This window comes from Otolemur garnettii, unplaced genomic scaffold (assembly GCF_000181295.1).
Source record: "Otolemur garnettii isolate 467f Iridium unplaced genomic scaffold, OtoGar3 scaffold00242, whole genome shotgun sequence".
Lineage (NCBI taxonomy): Eukaryota > Metazoa > Chordata > Mammalia > Primates > Galagidae > Otolemur > Otolemur garnettii.
This window is the reverse complement of record NW_003852637.1, coordinates 1,212,181-1,226,403: the sequence shown is the minus strand read 5'-3', so window position 1 is coordinate 1,226,403 and position 14,223 is coordinate 1,212,181. Positions and strand designations below refer to the sequence as shown.

At 34.2% G+C, this 14,223-nt stretch overlaps 1 protein-coding gene across 2 annotated transcripts in view; it reads left to right on the top strand.

Annotated features, from left to right (window-relative positions):
* The window catches only part of IMMP2L (inner mitochondrial membrane peptidase subunit 2), an 898,438-nt gene that overhangs the window by 608,705 nt on the left and 275,510 nt on the right, over window positions 1-14,223 (top strand). Inside the window, exons 4-5 of one of the 2 annotated variants that reach the window (XM_023508300.1) lie at window positions 2,609-2,674; window positions 3,078-3,231. In XM_023508300.1, the coding sequence (XP_023364068.1) occupies window positions 2,609-2,674; window positions 3,078-3,117 (106 nt within the window). In that variant the 3' untranslated portion in view covers window positions 3,118-3,231. Of the gene's footprint in view, window positions 1-2,608; window positions 2,675-3,077; window positions 3,232-14,223 lie in introns of those variants that run through there. The other variant, XM_003802241.3, reaches the window with a different exon arrangement.

The following is a 14,223-nucleotide window of genomic DNA, read 5'->3' as shown; positions in this document are numbered from 1 at the left end:
CTCATAATCTTAAAATATAGACTATTTTAAGATGTAAAATACTTTTCAAACATCTCAAAAGCTTAAAGATTGTTGGCATAAAATATTTTTTATGTTAATAGGGATTGCTTTCCATACTATTTCATTAATGGTGATCCCACCTCAATATTAGGTTAACCTTGGTAATTAGTTCATTAGGTCTTACTCCTGCCTTGGAGCATTTCTTCTCAAATAATGTCACATGACACAAACAGTCGATAACTGCTAAAGGGCATCATAATAATCTGAACCAAAATTTTGGGATGAGAACTTTGAACACATACAGACCTTCCCCCCCGACTTTGTTTTAAATTCTTCTTGATCTTTTCCCAGTAAAATTAGTTGAACATTTTTCTTTCTGTTGTAACAGATGTAAAGTCATTCTACAAATAATATTTTCTAGGTAGAATTTTCAGTCTATATATTCTGCTGGTATTTCCATATCATCAAACATTCTTCTGTAACATCATTTTTAGTGACTGCAAATTATTTTGGTAGGTAGAATATAATTTATTTACCAGCCTCTTCTTGTTAATTTTTTTCTCTTTGATATTCATATAGCTAAACTTTTGCATGTATCCACAATTAATTCCTAGAAGGATAATTGTTACATTAAAAATAATATAAAATCTTGACACTACCTTAGCAAAAGGCATGTTACATAACCGTATAGTTTATATAGCAAGTATCCATGTTCCTCAACCTTCAATGACAGTTTATTTTTATTAGTAGTATTAAGTCTTTGTCAATATAGTAAGAAATAGTTTTAACATCCCATTGTTTTATTCTGTAAACAATGACATGAGAGGGACATTTTCTAAAAGGTCTGTAAGTAGCACTGTACAGGGGACCCAAACCTCATCAGATTGAACGTGCCCAGACCCCTCACTCTACATATATATTAATTACATTAAAATTATAAAAATATGAAGTTAACTAATTTAATGCAGGGCAAAGGCCAGTTGCAACTCAGATTTTCTTTTAAAATAAAGAATATTAATAATTAAGTTTGTGAAAACTGTGAAACTAGTTTTCACAGTGAAGGTAGCTAGTTGACATGATTTTATTTTCTCTGCAAGATATATTTAAAGTACAAATCTTATTGAAACTGTGAATTTTCTTTGATGAAGTGTACGTTCTGAATGTATTTAATTTTTCAGTTCTGGTACATTTCCATTCCTTTTAAAAAGTATTTCAATTCAAAATGTCACTTGCACAGCCACATGTAGAATCTGAAACAGGATCCACACTTCTGATCACTCACAAAAATTAATCCATGATGGATAATAGATGAAAATATGACTTAAATAAAAAATATTTTTATATATGATTTTTAAATACATGTTAAAAGATCATTTATGTGTTGTGAGATACTCCTTGAAATAGGTCTGTCAAATCAAAAGATTTAACATGTTATTTATAGGAAATTGACCATATTAAGATAGAGTTACCCATTACTGTGTAACAAATTATTATAATATCTAGCAGCTTGAAACAACAAATATTTATTATCTCACATATTTTCTGAGGATCAAGAAATCAGAAGCAGCTTAGCTGGGATGTTCTAAGCTAGGGACTGTAGTGAATTTGCAGGCAAACTTTGACCAGAAGAGGGCCAGTCTCTGAAGATTTGTCAAGAGCCTAGGGATCTGCTGTATGTAGTCATTTTAGCATGATGCAATTCTGTTTGTCTGTTTTGGGTTTTATTGCCTGTGTTTTAAGGTCTTAAAAAAAATCTCTTTGCCCACATCAATGTCTTGTAGTGATTCCCTAATGTTTTATTTTAGTAGTTTCGTATGTTTAAATCTTTAAATCATTTTGAGTTGATGTGTATGTGTGACAAAAGATGGTTAGTTTCCTTCTGCATAAGGATATCGAATTTTCCCAGCACCACTTATTAAGAGATTGTCCTTTCCCCCAGAGTATATTCTTGGTAACTTTGTCAAAAATTATTTGGGTGTACATGCATGGATTTATTTCTAGATTCCCTCATTGTTTTAATGTGATTGTTTTAATGTCAGTGCCAATCTGTTTGGGTTATTGTAGCTTTGTAGCATAATTTAGAGGTTTAAAATGAGAATTACTTTAATAGTCATTTTATATCACTTGGGAGCCAAGTAGGATTGATGTCATGGAATGGATGTAAGGGATTCTGTAATGACTTTGTTTTATTCATTCGTTTATTTATTTATAGACAAAGTCTCTCTGTGTTTCCCAGGCTGTCATGCAGGGGTTTCATCACAGCTCACATGACCCTCAAACTCCTGGACTCAAGTGATCTTTCTCCTCAGCCTCCCCAGTCACTAGGACTACAGACCTATGCCACAAAGCTTGCCTAGTTTTTTTTTTTTTTTTTTAACTTCTTGTAGGATGGTGTCTAGCTATGTTGCTTAGGCTTATCTTGAACTCCTGGTCTCAAGTGATCTTCCCACCTTGGCCTCCTAAAGTGCTAGGATTATTTTCATAAACCACTTCACTCAGCCTGTAATAACTTTCATATAGCCAACTTTGTTTTAGAATTTCTTTCTTTTTCCTTAAAAGAGCAGAGATACAACTGATTGGATAATTTTATCTTTTTTTTTTTTTTTAGGTCTCCTAAAAACCCAGAACAGAAGATTATTAAGAGAGTGATTGCACTTGAAGGAGATATTGTAAAGTAAGTACTTAAACTATTGTTTTTGAGTTTAAGTTTTAAATATCTAGATTTTTGTTTAAGTTAAATCGTATTTCCTGGGCAGCACATTTCAATTCAGAGGGCCAAAACTTCAGAGACATGCCAGATGAGCTGACACATCTTTAGTGAGCATTATTTCAGGATATAAGGCTTAGATAGGCTTACCGAGCATATTGTTATTCTTTAATTGTGAGGTATGAGAGAAATAAATATTAATTAAACCACACACTCTAAAATGACTGTTAAATTATTGTTTTTCAGATATGAAAATTAGCACCATTGTTTTAAGATTGCAATTGTTAAAGTTTATTTTAGAAAAATCCAAGACCATTCTATTATTTTATAAGCTAATACAGAAACTAAGAGGAATGTTTCGTAATCATAGAGATGGTGGAAAACTGCAAGCATATGAAACAGAAACTTGAATCAGTGACAAGAATGGAAGCTTTAATAATACCATTGTAACAATCAGGTATTTAAGTATCCTGTAGTAAAATCTTATTTATTCTACTTGCTGATACATCAAGAAAAATGTTTGATGACAAGTCTCATTTTGATTGGTTTATTTAAAGAAGTTATAGCTGAAATACTGTGAAAACTACATTTAAGAATTTTCTTATTCCTGTTTTCTCAAAATACTGAAACCTCAAGTGTGTTTGATAGTACATATTAGCAATCTCAACAAAATGAACCTCAGTTGGATTTAGACCAGAATCTAGGCCCACAGTTTTCAAAAGATGGCCCCAGGGTCCTGGGGGATCTTTAAGACCTTTATAAGAGGGTCATTGAGATCAAACTACTTCCCTAATAGTATTAAGGCATTATTTGCCTTTTTTACTCTCATCCTCTTCTGTGTGTACATCAGAATTTTCCAGATATGTAATATTGCAATAGATTGAATGCAAGAGCTGTTTTTCATTAAACCAGACATTAAAAAGATTTACTAAAAAATCAGAAAATACCACTTTCCTCTCTATATTTTCTTTGTTCCAAAAAATAGCAACTTTTTCATTAAAATATTTTCATTATGTTAACATGGGTTTATTGTTATTCAAATTGAATCAAAATATTTTTTAGACATCCTTTAATGCCTAAAATGGTAGGTATTATAGTTAGATAGTATGCACATCAACAAATGTCCTGTGGGATCTTCAATTATTTTTAAAGGTATAAATGAGTTCTGAGACCAAACAACTTGAAAACTTCTTGATACAGGAATCTATGGAAAACATTTTCAGGAGTGGATTAACTGCTCATTAGTAGCCTGAATGATATCAAATGAAGCTATTGTATTGAGGTATGGTTTGTATGATTTATCTGCATGGGTATTTGTTTGCTATTTTTTTCCTTCTAAAAGATTTTTTGAGGTATAATTTATATATGATATCATTGTCCCTTTTCAAATACATAGCTCAAAGACCTTTTTATAAATTTATACAGTTTGTGTATTCTGCACCACAATCTAGTATTTGAACACTTTCATTTCCACTCCAAGTTCCTTCCTGCCTATTTGCACTTAATTCCAGCTTCCACTCCCAGTCAGGCAACCACATGTCCACTTTCTGTCCCTATAGTCCAGCCTTTTCTAGAAATTTTATTTAAATTGAATTATGCAAAATATAGTCTTCTGTGTCTTTTTTTTTTAACTTAGAAGAATGTTCTTTAGTTTTCTCTGTGCTGTGCATGTATGCTATTTGTAGTTCATTTTTATTGCAGAGTGTAAACCGTTGTATGGACCTACCACATTTTGTTGATTCATTCACAAGTTGGTACACATTAAGATTGTTTTCCATTCAGTTCAGTAGGATAGTATTCCTAGGGGTATTTGTGTAAATCCTATGAACATTTGTGTTTTTTGGTGGAAATATGTTCTCATTTCTGTAGAGTATACACTTGGCCTTCTTTATCTACATACCTGTGTTCAACTGTGGATTGAAAAGATTCAGAGAGATAAAAAGGATAGTTATGTCTGTACTAAACATGTGCAGACACTTGTTTTTGTCATTATTCCCTAAATAATAGAATATGAGAACTGTTTTATATAAGATTTACATTGTATTAGGTATTATAAGTAATCTAAAAATGACAACGTATGTGGGATGATATAAATATATATGAATACTACATCATTTTAGATAGGAGACTTGAGCATCTGTGGATTTTGGTATCTATGAGGGGTCCTGGAACCAATTCCTTACCGATACAGGGGTGGCTGTATACCCAGGGAGGCTGAGTGTTATGGTAATTATATGTTTAACTTTTCAGGAAGCTGCCAAACTCTCTTACAAAGTGGCTATATCATTTTATGTTCCAGCAACAATATACAAGGGTTCCAGTTTCTATACTTCCTTGCCAGCACCTGGCATTGTGAATATTCTGATTATAGCCATGCTAGTGAGTGAGAAGTAGAATCTCATTGTGGTTTTGATTTGTGTTTTTCTGAAGACTAATGATATTGAGCATTTATCCATGTGTACACTTATAATTCATATCTCATCTTGGGTAAAGTATCTGTTCAAATTATTTGCCCAGTTTTGTATTGAGTTATTGTTTGAGTTCTAAAATGTTCTTTGATTTTTATTACTTTAATAAAGTAGCCATTTTGGAAAGGCATGTGTATAATGCTGTGATTTAGGTCAAGAATAAAGTATATTAGTATAAAAGGGCTTAGTTATCATTTTGTATAAAATATGCATTGTAAATTGGAAGAACTTGGTGACTTTTTTTCATTTTTAGAAGAGCCTATCCAGTCTTCTGATTTCTGTAGAAAAGTAAGAAGAGTAGTAAATTCAGAAAACCATTTGCTAGCCATCCATAAATATTATATATATGTATATATGTGTGTGTATAGATATATATATATATATTTTTTTTTTTTTTTTTTTTGCAGTTTTTGACTGGGGCTGGGTTTGAACCCACCACCTCCTGTATATGGGGCTGGTGCCCTACTCCTTTGAGCCACAGGCGCTGCCCTCCAAAATATACTTTTTGTATTTGGAAAATCGTATATGGAGATCATGCAAATACTATTCAAAGAAGAGTCAGGAAACCTTGAAGCCAGTCACAAAAGATAACATATCGTACAATTCCATTTATATGAAATATCCAGAATATACAAATTCATAGAAAGAGAAATAGATTAGTAGTTCTTAGAGGCATGGAAAGGAGGAATAGGAATTGCTGTTAATGAATATAGGGTTTTTGTTTTCTTTTACAGAGTATAGAAATGTTCTCAAGTTAGATAGTGGTGTTGGTTATACAACTTTATGGCTATACTATATTAAAAACATTGAGTTATATGTTTTAAATAGGTAAATGCTATGTTATGTCAATTATGTCTTAACAAAGCTATTTTAAAAACCCCAAAATATTAATTTAAAAAGGCAAAATTTTCATCCACATAAAGTAATCTAACAGAATTAGGAATTTCATCCATTTTACATTATAATCCATAGAAACTACAACTCAGATGTATCATTATTGGTCACTAAATGAACAGTGAACAATATGAGATTGCTAAGCTTGATCAGTCATAAAAAGCTGTGGCATAAAACAGAAATCCTCCAGCCTGAGCTGGAGTGAGAACCTGTCTGTAAAACTAGCTGGGTGTATTTTTATCTACCCAGAAGAACAAAAATCATTTTACCATAAAGACGTTTTCACCAGAATGTTTACTGCAGCTCAATTCATAATTGCCAAATTGTAGAAGCAACCCAAATGCCCATCAACCCATGAACGGATTAACAAACTGTGGTATATATATGTGCCATGGAATACTATTCAGCAATAAAAAGATGGAGACTTTACATCTTTTATGTTTACTTGGATGGAATTGAAGCACATTCTGCTTTGTAAAGTATCTCAAGAATGGGAAAATATATATATAAGGTACTCAATACTAATATGAAATCAATATATAACCAAGTACATGCCCACATGAATGATAAAACACAAATATAGCCTACCAAGGGAGAGGAGAGAGAAGGAAGAGGGGGAGGGCAATTGGCCAGAGGAGGGAGGGCAGTTGATGCAGTGTCACCTAATGTACACTATGGGAGGGCGTTCAGCACACCCCATTGTGTTCAACTACAACTTGAATTTTACCTTGTAAGTGAGAACAATGTAACCTAAAAATTTATATCCTCATATGAATTTGAAATAAGAAATAAATAAAGAAAATAAAACTAGTCAGGTATTGTAGCATGTACATATAGTCCTAACTACTTGGGAAGTTGACAGAGGAGGATCGCTTGAGCCCAATAGTTTGAGGTTGTTGTGAGCTATGATGCTACAGCACTCTACCCAGGGTGACAGAGGAAGACTCTGTCTCAAAAAGTGAAAACAAAAGAAAACAAAACAAAAAGAAATAAAAAATCCTACAATAGATCTCTCTGAGAAACCATCAAAGCCATTGCTTTCCTTGGTACATGTAAGTACTGGGTTCACAGAGCAGAACCAGAGCCAGAACTAAGGTTAATGATACAAAGATGGAGGTTGAGGGGAAAGAAGTTGAACGAAGTAACAGGTTTGTAACCCTTCTCCCCACTGCTGGGCCTCTCATGTGCTAAGTCTGCAAATTGACGTCAGGCCATATGACCATGTCTGTCCCCTTCACTACATCTCTATCATGGAGAAATGGCTAGAATCATGGCAGTACTTAGCCTCAAGTCTTTCTTTCTGTGTGGCCTCTCAAACAATTTGATAATTGACTGGGAAAATAATCCTTTTGGGGTGTTTGGTGTTTTTAAAGAAAACTGAAAATGTCTTTTCCTTGAAATTTTGGTACTTAATGATCCTAGGCTTCTAATTTTTTTAAAAAAAATTTATTCAAATTAATATGAGGGTACAGTATTTAGGTTACATTGTTCTCACTTCCAGGGTAAAATTCTATTTGTGGAAGAGCCCCCCCCCCCAGGGGGCATTTTATTCACCCTCACAATGTGCACATTAGGTGAGATCTTACCTCATGCCTACCCTCCTTCTGCCATATGTCCTCTGCTTCCTAGATTTTAAATTAATAATTAAATATATATATTACTATAATGATTTTCTAACAGTGTTGAAAAACATAAAGAGATTCTTAGACAACAGAAAATCATTTCCTGATACACTTACATCTTTTCTCTGTGACACATTTTTTAATGGCGGAACATATAAAAATTATGAAAATACGCTGTCTACCACTAGAAACTATTCATGTAGTGGTACTCAGACTTGCAACAGGCAGGGTGCTTTGATCTATGATGTGGACATTACAGTCCCACCTTTACTTAGGATATTACTGGATTGCCTAGTAGGCAAACTAGGCTCAAATGTAGGTCACCAAAAAAAAAAAAAATGTTCTTGGAAAGAATTTGATGTTTCACAAAATGTTCACAGAAAAAGACTTTACTTTTTAGGACTTAGTTACACTTCCTGTAGGTTTCAGTAGTGCTTTTATTTTGATTTACACATAATTAGAAGTCAGGGAAGGAACCATAGTTTTTTCAGAGGTAAAGCCTGTTAATGGCTTAAAACAATCTCCTATTTAATGTTCTGTTAGTTACTCTTCTTCAGGTTGTAAAAAACAGGTATGTAGTGAAATGTAACTTGAAATATGGCTTAAAGAGCACTTGTTTTAAAGATCTGTGAGGAAATAAGGACAATAGGTGAAGGCTCAGCCTAGCCTCACTGAGGAACAGAAATGGGTGGTGTTCTGGTTTCTGTCACTTGCACCCTCTGTCTACTGGCACATTGCATTTGCCCATCTTCTCTTTGTTTCATTTGGCTTTTGCTCCATTGTCAACTGCTGACTTCCTTGGGTATACCTCTTGTATAAACTACCTGAGATAAATCTGAGCATGACCCTTTGCAGTATAGATCTAGGTAGGACCTGTCCACCTGACAGATTACACTGGTTGACCAGCTGATCAGCTAGCTGCCTTTGGGTAGGTCCCCTTCCCTTATCTAGTCATCTGTAGTGAGATACATGGGAGACCTGGTGCATTCCCTGCAATTATAAGGAATCTGTTGGAAGGGGCTTATACTTATGACAGATGCTGTAAGCTGTTCCAGAATGAAACCTTGTAATTAGCAGTCACTTTTCACAGAATTACCTTTTGGGAAACCTCAGTTCAATAAAATCGTCATCTCCTCTCCTTAGTAGTTACCTTGACATTACTCTTTAGGGAAGATAAACTTTTTTATTTTATTTTTTTAATTAAGGAAATAATACAAACTTGTAAAATTCAAAACACTATAATGAGTATCCTTGCACACATACCTTTTTACATGTATATGTTTAGTTTTGTAGACTAGACAGCCAGACGTGATAGTATTGGGTATGTGCTGTTATTGTGGTTATTATTTTTAGTTCTAATACAGGGTAGCCATAAAGTTCATGTGCAATTTAAAATAGTTGTCTGTTGTTGCACAGGAACTTTATGGACACCTTGTATATACCATGTTTCTCCGAAAATAAGACCTACCCCCAAAACAAGCCCTAGCAGGATTTCTATGCATTTGTTAAATATAAGCCCTCCCTGATAATAAGACCTAGTGATGGGCATGGCTATGCAGCATATCTGCTTAGCCACACCCTGCATTTTGGTACGGAGAGGAAGACATCCCCTGAAAATAAGCCCTAGTGTGTCTTCTTGAGAAAAAATAAATATAAGACAGTGTCTTATTTTCGGGGAAACACAGTACTGCAAAATTTTTCTCCCAAGAAGTTTGTGTGTATTTATGCTCTTATCAACAAAGCACAAAATTACCTTTTCAGAGTAATTGATTTAAAGGTCATGTGCAATGGAGGAAGTTACAGATTTAAGATCCAATAGTTAAAACATTTCAACACAAATTTTAAAATTAGTTTTAGATGATCAGGTTGTGTTTATCAAATCAATGAACTAACCACATAGACCACATCATCCATTTAATGAACAGGGGCCTAGATACTAGAGAGACATAATGAACAAAAAGACAAGGTTCCTGCCCTTACTATACTTACATTCTAGTGCTTGGAAGCAGGCAGTAAACAAGTATATAACACATAATAGGATGGCCTGGGTGGGAAAGACTAGAAAGAAAAATAAGGTAGGAAAAGAGATACAGAGAGACGGTGAGGCACTGTGGATGCTATTTCAGGTAGGATGTTCACCGAAAACTTATGTTTTCATTAGTTAAGTTCAAGGAATTGCAAGAAGTGAGTGTGGTTTGATCTATGAAGGAGAGAAACTGAGGTAAGGGATTAAATCTAAGAGATTTACAGTGCCTTTTGAGTCAAAGTTAGGAGTCTAGATTAATTTTAGTAGGATAGCAGCCAGTGGAGGCTTTTGAACCCTGGAGCATTATGATCTGATCAGCATTTTTAATGGCTCACTCTTTCTCTGCTGCTTAGAAAATAGGACTAAAGTGGGGCAATCTGACTTAAATGACCAATATTTTATTTTTCTCTTAAGAAAATTATATCAAGGTTCTTGTAAAATAGTTAATTATCCTTGCATGATGACTTCTGTGATTTGTTATTTTCTATGACTCAAATAAAAGTAGTCACATTATTTGTAATCACTTTCATTATAAATATTGACAAGGAGAAAAGTAAGAATTAAAAAAAATTTTCAGATAATTCAGCCAAATATTCTTAAGATTTTAAAAGATGAGACTTTTGGAGGTCTGAACTTTCTACCTTGATGTCAGCCTTGATTAAAATCACAAGACAATTGTTTAATTCTTGACATCTCATAGGTAGGAAGGTAGTCATATTCATAGTGTTGGCCCCAATGGGTATACTTATCTATAACACTGAATGTTAAAAAGCTAATCATATTAGTATTGAGATAGACCTATTTGTTTCACCAAAATGTTTTTTATAGTTGTTTTCTATTTATTACTAATTTGTTATGATTCATATTGTTTTAGAAAAGCATAAAATGATTGTAAAGCACCAAACTGCAGCAATGTGAATCAACCACATCTGAGATTTTTAAAGCATCAGCTTTTCTTTCTTTTTTCTTTTTGAGACAGTATCTCTCTGTGTCACCCAGGCTAGAGTGCAGTAGTATCATCAAAGCTCACCACAACCTCTAATTCCTGGGCTCAAGTGATCTGGCTGCCCCAGCCTCTTGAGTAGCTGGGATGACAGGCAGGTGCCACTACAGGCTCATGCCACAGTGCCTGGCTAATTTTTTTTTTAATTTTTTGTAGAGACAGGGTCTCTTTGTGTTGACCAGGCTGGTCTCAAACTCCTGGCCTCAAGCTATGCTCCTGCCTTGGCCTCCAAAATGCTAGGATTACAGGTGTGAGCCACTGCACCTGGCCAACATTTCTTATTGAAACACTTGTACGTATTTTTGTTTAGATCTTCTCTGTCTAGTTAGAAATGAAGCCCAACGTAATTTCTCTTCTTACTTAATAAAATGTACTTTACAGATTTTTGATATCTGGGGCTTATCAACCTCAATGAAGCAAATGAATGGAGTTTCTAATCTCTAATGAAGAGGGTGACCATGGAACACTTTGAGTGTGAAAAGGATGATATTAATTATTACACTAGACAAGCAGCACAACTAGGATGGTGAGGATAAACTGGACCAAATAGCAACCCCACGAGTGAAATGTCTACTTTATAATTTATTTCATATAATCTGATTTTGTTTGGTTCATGGCCTTCCCTGTTGAGGAGAATTCTAAGAAGTATTCATGAAAACAAAATCATTTCTTGACCCCAGGAAGAAATCAGGTAGGGAAGGATCATGGTGTTGTCAAGAAACGTGTTCTGCTTATAGCACAGGCGTTTCTGTGCTGCTGATTACAGTGCAGGGCTTTCCTTAACTCACGCTGATGTTTGCAGAATAGTCTCAGGTAAAAAATCTTGAGACTTCTCACACTGAAAAGCATTTAAGTGATAATTCATCTTCAAGGCTGGAAACATATTATAAAATATCAAAACACCCTAATTTGTTAAAAATAACTTTCAGGTATTAGAAAAAATTCCACTGGAAATTAAGCATCTTAAAGTCTGTTGATTTTAAATGTATTATTGAAGATGCAGAAATCAATATTAGCCTATCACAGATGGTTGAATTGTATTATGTTCCAGCGAATGATGAAGCTTTATAGGAAGAAAAACAGAATTAAACTGAGTTTTCCCCCATAAAACTACAAATGATGCTTGTTTTATAACTTCTCTTTTATGGCTGATGCATTAGCCTGGAATATTACAAGCCTAATGTGCCTGTATGGCTCTCCTTGAAGACCATACATTGATTTATGTCATTTTTGATAGATTAAGATATAGAAATGCTTTCTGTCCTGAAAGGAAGGACATACTAAAAGAAACTTGTGTTCAGGATCCTGATAAAGGCTAGTGAATAAAATGTTTCACATCATGGAGGCCAATAATTTCATTTCATAATTCTCAAATGAAGCTAATGGGTGGTTCTTTTTTGCATCGATCCCTGGTTGTTGGTACCTTTAACAGGTTTCAGAAACCTCTGAGGATCTTATGGTTTATTATGGTTTAGTCTGGTTTATTATGAACACTGAATTTTTAAAAATCTAAATTACATGTCACATCTTTGTTTAATACTTAGGGTCTAACCAATGCCGCCATTGAATAGGTAAGGCAGCGGTTCTCAACCTGTGGGTTGCGACCCCTTTGGACTGTATTAAAGGTTCATGGCATTAGGAAGGTTGAGAACCACTGGATTAGAGCTTGAGCAGGGAAATTAAATGTCTCAGAGTCTGGTCAAGTATTTAGTTGCCACCAAATAAGAGGCATTTGTGAAAAATCATCATTTTCCCTCTGATGTCTCCCGTAGAAATTATTAATATATATTATAGGTATTTTTACCTTCATGCTAAAGAATTTTGATTCTTTTTTACTTAAGAATCATAGATTGGTAGACAACCCATGCCTTTATAGACATATTTCTTTCTTTGATATACTTTTAGGTGAGTATTTATCATCCTATCACTGTATGTCTTTGGAATCGGCTTTTCTTTCTACCATCAGAGGTAGATCGTCAGTCACCTTAAGTTTGAATATAGAAATGTTGATCTTGATTTTAGATCAAGATTAATAAATGTTGTTATAAATGTTGATTTTTTTAAGTCCAAATTATTTCTGAAATCAATTTAGCTGTGTAGGAAGGTTTCTAGAGACACTATAGTAAACATAGTGTATAGGCTTTCATCTAGTGGGGTGTGACAGTTGCTGAAAGTCAATAGACCATTTAGATTGAATTGCTTTTTCCAATGCCTGTTATTGTGGTATTCTCCCTATGCCTGCCAGTGATTTTCCTGAATGATTCCATTTTATACCTTTGTCCACTTGTTTTTTAAATGGAGTTCTTCTTTAGAAGTTCAAATCTTCCATATTTATTCATTTATGAATAGTCACTAATTTATTCATTCACTATGATGTAGACACCATGAATACAAACTCTGAGTTTAGACTGGCCTGATCACTTACTTCTCTAAACCTAATTTTCTTCATCTGTAAATTAGAAATTGTAATAATGTATATGCCATAGCACTTTCTTGAGGATTACGTGAAAGAATGGATATAATTTGGTTAGCATAGTGCCTAGCACTTAAGTATGTGTCTAGTAAATATCAGAAAATATTGGAAGTTGTGATTTAATCATTATTTATTGAGTGCCCTGGTATTTACTCTGTGTCAAATAGTGTGCCAGGTCCTGGGATTTTAACTATTAAAATCCATTGGAAGGTCTTGCCCTTAAGAAGTTTATGATTTGGTGGAAAGACAACAAAGTCGACCAAAGATATATAGTATGATAAGAGGATTTTTACAGTGGAGATGGACAAAGCCCCCTGGAACTTAGAGGGAGGAGCATTTGGTTGGCATAAGAAGCTGAGCTGTGTTGGGAGACAATTTTCTACTTGGAGTTTGACATGGGGAGAAGATCTACAGCTTCCTTTTTTGGCATGTATTGCCAAAGTAATACATGCTTAGCATGGAAAATCCAGACAGTACTAGAGCGTATGAAGTAAAATGTTCCTTTTTGTTTTTAAACTCAATCATACCCCCCAGATATCTATCTGTTATCTATTTTTTTCCCAGTAAATATGAGGTTACATATAATTAGGTTACATTATTTGCATTTGTAAGGTAAAGTCCAATTCCTGAATCGCAGTTGAGTCCTTCACCCAGGAATTGTGTCACATACAGGGGGTTAGATTGTGCCCAATAGGTGGGAACTTATTGAGCACTCCCTTTCTTGAACTTTTGTTTTTTCTCTTGTGTGGAGTTGTTGATCTACTATTTTCAGATTAGTACTGAGTATGTGGGATGCTTACTTTTCCATTCTTTAGATACTTAAAAGAATATTCTCCAAATCCATCCAGGTGAATACAAAGATTCAGTCTTCATCTTTCTTATGGCTGAGTAGTATTCCATGATATACATATACCACAGTTTATTAGTCCATTTATTGGTTGATGGGCCCTTGGGTTGTTCTATATCTTTGCAATTGTGAATAGAGCTGCTATAAACATTCAAGTGAAAATGTCCTAAAATGACTTCTTTC